This window comes from Arvicola amphibius, chromosome 9, assembly GCF_903992535.2.
Source record: "Arvicola amphibius chromosome 9, mArvAmp1.2, whole genome shotgun sequence".
Taxonomy (NCBI): Eukaryota; Metazoa; Chordata; class Mammalia; order Rodentia; family Cricetidae; genus Arvicola; species Arvicola amphibius.
In genome coordinates, this window is record NC_052055.2 from 102,752,964 (window position 1) to 102,760,681 (window position 7,718).

The following is a 7,718-nucleotide window of genomic DNA, read 5'->3' on the forward strand; positions in this document are numbered from 1 at the left end:
GTGGAGGGGGCCGACTCAGATGCCTGGGAGCTTCAAGATGGGGACCAGAGTGCCCTGGAAGTCCAGGGATGAGGAGGGTCCCCATCCCTCAGGAGGTGTCTGGCCAGGGCTCAGAATCATGGGCCCCAGAAGAGGGCGGGAGAGGCACATAGGAGATACGCTGACTGACCCTGTGACTCGGAAACAGCAAACAGGCATGCCCACCTCCAGCGGCACAAGCCTGGGCACAGAGGCCATGTCCACAAATGGGAACAGGAGTGTGCGTTCTGGGAGGGGTGCCTTGATGTGCCCAAGTTGAAAAGCACAGGCATGCACACACACACACACACACACACACACGACACACACACGCACACATATGCTTGCAAGCACACATATACCCTGCAGGATCCCGCAACACCAAGCTGTCCAGGGACGGGAGGAGGAGGGTCCAGCTCATTGGAGGCAGGAATGGAAAACCCAACCCAACAGCCCTGGCTCAGTCCATAGCTGGCAGATATTACCTGGGTTGCTGCTACCAAACTGCCCACTTGGAGTCCTGTCCCAGGCTCCCGCTAACTGGGACCCGCTCACCAAGTGATCCCACTAGTGCCCAGGCAGGCAGGTTTCTGAGGATGGGCAAGGGAAGGCATACAGACCACAATCAACTTTTCTCTACTTGATTCCTTTCTGAAGCCCAGAAAAGGATGAGACCCCAAGGGGCCTCATGGAGCTTCGAGGATAAAAAGGAGCCCAGAGATGGCAGTTACATGCCTGAAGTCACACAGCACGGCTAGAACTTGGTTTCTGGTCTTGTCTCCCAGGGTGCAGATGGACAGAGGCCCCTTCTGTGCATGGGCTAACAGTGACCAGCAAGGATGGGCATCTTTGGCAGGAAAAGTTCAGAGTCACCGTCTGAGACAGTATTTACCTAGGTGCTAGGGGCGCGTTGGTCTCAGTCTGAGACCCACCTCAGGAGCCGCAGCAGAGAAGCCAGGACACAGATGCTTGCTGGGTCTGTGACCGTGAAACCTGTTTCCCCTCAGAAGCCCCAACTTTCCAGGCCCAGGATGTGCCCAGACTGGTCTCAATGGCAGTTCAGGAACAGGCCATGGCCAAGAGTGAAGATGTCTACTTAGTAAGGCTACCTTCGTATCTCCTGACCCCAGCAGGAGAGTGAATGGGTGAACCAAGGACAAGAGGTGCGGGGGGGTGGGGGTGGGGTGGGGGGTGGGGACCAGCCAGCGCCAGCCTAGACACAAGGCCATCCAGCCCGAGAGAGAACCTGGAGGACCCCTCCCTCTCTGCAGGAGCCTCACCTCTCGGCCACATTACTAAACCAGGATGGTAAAACAGACCTGAGCAGTCTTCCCAGGTCACAGCAGGCCTGGGCCTTCAGCTGGAGTTTCGGAAACCCAGAAGGCCATAGAAGGGCATCTGCCTGGGGCACTAGAAGATGGGAGAACCACCAGGCCCCAGCTGGTGCTTCTGATTTTAGAACTCAATGTCATGGCTAAAATCCTGTATCATCTCCCTGCACAGCCAGGGAAACTGAGGCCTTGTCAGAATTTAGCCCACAATGGATTCATGATTCGCAATGCATTTCCCTGACCACAGCCATGCACACACGCATTTGTGCAAACACATGCCCATGAATGCACTCATCTGTAGCCCAAGTCACAAGCATACCCACTCTTAACCACACTGGAGAATAAAAGTCCCCCCGCCCCCTCTTCTTTTCTTACTTTTTTGTTTGTTAGTATTCTTTTTTTTAAAAAAAGGACCTATCCAAGTATCTGGATAATAAATCATTTGCGTTTCCTAAGAAACTGTTTTTGTTTTTTTTTTTTTTCCCTTGTGGGTTTTGCTGACTTCTAAAGCATTCATTCATTCATTCATTCATCCATTCATTCTTCCTTTCTTCTTTTCGTTTCTTGTGGACAGAAGACAGCAGTTTGTCTGAGCTGAACTCAACTTTCATAGAGGACCAGGGATAGAAGAGAGGTCCCTAGCCAAGGACAATGTGGTGAACACAGAACTGAAACCTGTGAACCACCAAAGTCACAGGGCTGAGGGTAGTGGGTTGTGAAGGGGGAAAGCCTCTGGCCTTAGGCTGCCCCAGAGGCCTCAGCCCATCCCAGTGCGAGCCAGGAAACGATGGGGCAAGGATCCCGGCCTCTCAGCAGTAGAACACAGAGGTTTTCTAAGGCTGGTGGTGGTCTGAGGGTTGCGGCAGGGAGGGAGGTGGGGGACCATTCCAGCTGTGAGCCAGGGACGGCAGAGGCTGGACACCCCCACGGCGGCGAGGCTGCTAGGCCTCCTTGCACTGTCTCAGACTGGTCCCCGCTTGCCTGTGGTCACAAGCACTCAGCAGTCCCCATCAGTTGCCATGGCCACCAGCATCTCGCTCTTGCCCATCTCCTCCAAGGCACTGGCCAGGCTGTTGAGGTCCCCATCATCTTGCTGCAGGGCTTCCCAGAGGTCCAAGATTACGCCCGTGGGACTAGTTTTGGTGGCGAAGTAATTCAAGTACCTGTTGGAAGGAAAGAGAAACGTTGGCTTCCCTGAGGTGATCAGCCTTTGAGTTGGGAAGGTCCAGGTGGTGGAAGACTGTAGGCTCCAGAGTCTTGGGTCTAAATCCTATGTCCTCTGAGTGTAGGCTGTGCAGCCCTACGCAAATCAGGGCACTCTCTGATAAGACTGATCCCGTCTCCAAAAGAGGAACCACGTCAGTTATCCCCTGTTAGAGCCTGGGAATACAGCCTTCCTGAAAAGGCTCACGGATGGACAGCCTGATCGCCTTCACGCAGTGTTAGAGGTGGGACTTTGAGCAAGGGCCGGGGTCATGAGCTTCTACATTCAACCACAGATAAACCCACAGAGGAGCTCAACATCAGAATGAGGGCTGGCAAAACAGTTCTGTGGGTAAATGGGAAGACTCGAGCTCAAAGCCCTGGTACTGACATAAAAGTCACATGCATACCATAAATGTCTATAATTCCTGTGGTCCCTTCAGGAAGATGGGAAGCAGAGACAGGGGTGGCAGCTCCTGGGGTTAGCCTGGCACACACGGCAGAAGAACAAAGAGACCCTATCTCAAACACAGTGAAAGGTGGGGCCTGACACCCAAGGTTGCCCCCTGACCTCCACACATGCTCTATGCAGTATGTTACATACACACATGTTCTAAACACACGCATGTGACATCTAAATAAGTGGTTGGCAGAAGGTAGGGCATGGTGGGAGAGAACGGTCACTGGTATGTGTCTTGCCCTGGCCCTTCCAGTCTACTTCTGAGGTGACACTGCGCCATCATAGTGAACCCTCTTGCCACAGTGCTTAGCTTTGCTCTGACCTGCAGCACTGGCAAAAGCTGAGCAAGGACCAAAGCCTCTGGAAGTGTGGACCGAGATCCATCTTGACCCCTTTAAACTGCCCAATGAACTCCACAGTGATGAAGAGTTGTCTCCCACATCCTTTCACACTGCTGGAAAGGCCCGAGCTCTCCCAAACCACCCTCATGTGGTTCATCAACATCATGGAAAAATGCTGGGACCTGAAAGACCTTCCAGGCTGGCAGGTCACACTCTTTTCTGACATTCACTTTTATTCTGGGCCTGATCCTACAGGACAAGCTCCTCTGAGGGTAGGAGCAGAGTTGTCTTTCTACTCCTACTTTCTGGTAACTAGTTGTTTTTAATTTTAACATGTGTACATGTGTATGTGCATGTGTGTGTGCGCATGCGTGTGTCTGTGTGTGTGTGTGTGTGTGTGTGCAGGCCAGAGGACAATCTCCTGTGTCATCCTTAGGAACACCCTGCACCTCATTTGAGGCAGGGTCTCTTACTAGCCTGGAGTTCACTATTCAGACTGCCTGGCTAGCACTTCCCAGGGATTGTCTCCACAGTGTTGGGATTGTTTGTACATGTGTGTTAGCACTCCTGGCGTTTTGACGTGGGTTCTGGGGCTTGAACTCAGGTCCTCAGGTTTATGAAGTAAGCGCTTCACCGACTGAGCCATCTTTTATACCTGCTCAAGGCCATGGATAAGAATTTCTAGTAAGTGACCATTTAACATTTTTACCACGTATATCTGGCATTCAGAGTTTCCTAAAAAGAGCCTGGGCACCGAGGCACTGGTGATGAACGACCACGACTCCCTGGTGTCAGGGCTGGGTCTGCCCCTGGTACGGGCAGGGAAGTGTTTGCCTACACCATGGAAGAGAGCAGGACTTGAAGAGTGGTGGTGTCACTTGAAAACCTACCTGGCTCACAGGTCTACTCTCTGAGAGGGACAGTGACCTCAGACTCAATGCATGCAAACCCAGCTGTGGATCTGTCACTGATTACCGCACAAGGGGAACTGAGTTTTGGTCTGCTGGGATTACGCACTCCCGCTGCCCTGCCAGACCTTGAGGACGAGGGCAATAGGGGTGACTGTGGCTTAGGATGCTCACCGGTCCATCGACAGTTTCTGGGCCAACAGCCGCCAGTCGTTGCCCCGGGAGCTAGGGGCATCAAGGCTGTTGCAGATCTTCTGGCGGATGGACAGTGGTATCTTGAAGGCATAGGGTCCCAGCTGGGTGGTGACGGCATTGCCGGGGGCAGAGCAGAGTGCATCCAGGGAGCCAGCAGGTGTCTGGAAGAGAAGGGGTGAGAGTGAAGGAGCCACAGTGCTGGGCAGGAGCTCACCCAGTCTCCTGCCCGGATAGGGGCTTAAGGGCCGAGGCTGTAGCTAGAGTGCTCGCCTAACTCTAGTGTAGAGCCCTGGGCTCTTTACTCAGCTCCATCTCCTCTAGGCTCTCTCTAGCCACCCACTTCTGCTGGGCAAGGGTTGCTTGCTGCATGCTGGGTGTGATCTTGCTTGGGATCAGCCTGGGTACATGCTGACTTAAGTCTTGGGAGGAGGACGCCCCAGGAGTCATAGCCTAACCAATGAAGACCAGCTTTGATACAGGTGGAAAATAGAACCTAGAGAGGACAGGTGACCTACCTGGGGCAGAGCTGGCTGTGTGGAGTGCTTTCTACTACGCTGGTCACCTTAGGAGTCCTGGCTTTGTCAAGAGGTTGGGAGTCACAGGCCAGTCTTTACCTTGGCCAGGTTCAAAGTCAGCCTCACCTGGTGGTCATGTATAGTGTACTGATACTCTCTTCCCTACGACCTTTTATCTGTCTGTCTGTCTGTCTGTCTGTCTATTCATTCATTTATTTTTGAGGGGGGTCTCATGTAGCCCAGGCTGTCCTCAAACTCACAATGTAGCTGAAGATGACCTTGGATCCTCTTGCCTCTACATCCTGAGTGTTGGGATTATGGGTGAACACCACCATGCTTGGTGTATCTGATAGTGGAGCCCAAAGCATCATGCATGATATGGAAGCACTCTGACAAGTGAGCTATAGCCCTAGCCTTGAGACTCTCGTCTTGCACAAGGGGACCACCATAACCAACTTGCGGGTGTGCCAACTTCATATGGTAATAAATGTCACGTGAGCAGTGCTCAGCAAGGGATGGTTGCTTGCTCAGGGTGAGCAGGTTCCTTTTGTGATTTGAGTGGGGGGAAAAAAGGAATCTTTATGGGAGATGCTGGGGAGTGAGGTGCTTGTGTGCCAGAGCCTCAGTCCCCCGGGCTGTCACCGACCCTCACCTCGGCCAGCGTGGTGTGCACCTGGAAGATCTGGCCTTCCCCTTCCACCTGCCGCACGCAGACCTTACAGGTGAACTCGGTGGAAGCCAGGCTGTGCCTCTCCAGGGTGAAAGTGCAGTGCAGGGCTTTCTGGCTGCCGTTCCAGATGTGGTAGAAGGGAATCTCCTGTAAGAGAGGCAGGCGTTCAGGGCGGGTGAGACTGGGTATTTGCCAGAAGTAGGTGGGGACCAGTCTCAGGGAAGGCTGGGCCTCTGGGGGCAGCTCGAGTCTCTGTATGAAATGGTTTTAGGGTAGGGAAAGCTGGCTAGCTACATGGTGCTGATCCACTGGTTCTGGGAGGGAGTTGAGAAAAGGGCCTGTGTGAGGAGAAGACAGGAGTGTGTGCGTGCATGTATGTGTGTGCATGTGTGTGTGTATGATGTATATGTATATATGTATATATGTATATATTTCAGGGCACATACACAAGCTGGAGCATGGAGCACCTAGAACTTCAATGGTGGCATATACTGCAAGATGGGACAGAGGAACACAAGTGCCAGAGACAAGCAGAATCAATCTGCAAGGCTTGATCTGTTTAGATGGGTCTGGCCCCAGATCAGAAACTTGCAGTATAAAGGGCCTGAAGGAGGACGTGGGGGTGCTGGGCATGGGTATTTGTGTCGGGAGAGATGTAAGAGGGGCTGAAGATGTGGCTATCAGTGGCACAGAATTTAGGGTATGAAGAAGGCTGGAAACCTGAAGGACAATAGAGTGGGGGAGACAGGACAGGGCTAAGGGACCTGGGAAACAGTGTCTGCTTCACTACAAAGGGTGGAGTTGGGGGTTCCTCCCTGCCCCTCCCCAGGCCCAGTGCTCACCTGGTACTTGGCCAGTAGCTTGCTCCTCCAGTGGGCATGGGGGATGTCATGGAGGGAAAGGCGCAGGTTGTGGTAACTATCCTTGAAGAGCAGAGGCTTGGGCTCCTCCACCAAGTAGCCGCCCAGAGTACGCTCCAGCTCCAGCACCTCCTGTTGATGGGGCAATGGGAGGGGCTTGTTACCTGTGGACTATGGGTCTTTTATACTGCAAGCCACTAGTCTGGGGCCAAACCCATCTGATCTAATTAAAAAGGTGTTTTGGATGAATGTGGGGGGCAGATACACAAGTGGATGAATGGAAAATGAGTGGCTGGGTGGGTGGACAGACAGACAGACAGACAGGCTTCCAGGCTATGGTAGATAAACAGATAACTAGCAAACTGGATGGATGATATATGAATGGACAGATAGAGGGATAGACAGATACGTCTAGAGAACATAAATGTGGGTACCAGGAGATTGGAAGGAGAATTAGATGTACAGGTAGGATACTTTCTAAGTAGATGGATGGATGCACACAAAAATGAGCAGACCGATCGAATGGATCACTGGATGGATGTGTGGGTTAGGCGGGTAAACAGATAAACAGATGGCTACACAAATGAGTAGGTATATGAATAGAAGAATATTTGGAAGGACAGATACATGAATGAGGAGGTGGATAGCGGCCGGGTGGCCAAGGCTGTTTACCAACGAAGTGTACTGGAAGATGAGAAAAACGGTAGGTGGACAGATGGGGCTGGACCAAGTAAAGAATGCAGTCGGGCCAGAATGTGGCAACTTCCCTGTTGGATATCTGGCCAGGATGAACACTAGCCAGCATCAATACCACCAGATCCAGCTGCAGGGGATTGCCCGCAGTGCCTACCCCTTTTGAAGGCCTCTTGGAATGTTAGGGTAGTACAGTCCCCACAGGAGATATTCCTTCTCCCACAGGGCCTTTTCATCTATGTTGCATCAGTCTCCAGAACGGAGTCTGAGAAAGCCACAAGAGACTCAGAGACAGCGCGACTAGAAGAGACCCCAGCTCAAAGCCGGGGCAGGGAAGGCATCAGTCTGTCCAGTCTGTCAGAAAGACCTGTGAGGCTTCTGGAGGGCTACTACAAGAATGGAGAAGAAAGCCAGCTCTACATTCTCCAGTATCATGCTAGCATGAGACTGATGACCTGGGAATGGGACAGAGTTTGGAGAGGAAGGGACAGTGGCTTTGAGACATGTATGACAGGCGATACCCA

At 52.6% G+C, this 7,718-nt stretch overlaps 1 protein-coding gene across 2 annotated transcripts in view; it reads right to left on the reverse strand.

The window, feature by feature from the left end:
* Positions 1 to 1,210: 1,210 nt before the first annotated feature.
* Unc5b (unc-5 netrin receptor B) overlaps positions 1,211 to 7,718 on the reverse strand; it is a 67,777-nt gene continuing 61,269 nt past the window's right edge. For both annotated transcript variants that reach the window (XM_038342265.1, XM_038342264.1), the window contains 4 exons: positions 6,484 to 6,633; positions 5,624 to 5,788; positions 4,436 to 4,617; positions 1,211 to 2,512 (listed from right to left, as the gene is read on the reverse strand). In XM_038342265.1, coding sequence (XP_038198193.1) covers positions 2,347 to 2,512; positions 4,436 to 4,617; positions 5,624 to 5,788; positions 6,484 to 6,633 — 663 coding nt within the window. In that variant the 3' untranslated portion in view covers positions 1,211 to 2,346. The remainder of the gene's footprint in view (positions 2,513 to 4,435; positions 4,618 to 5,623; positions 5,789 to 6,483; positions 6,634 to 7,718) is intronic.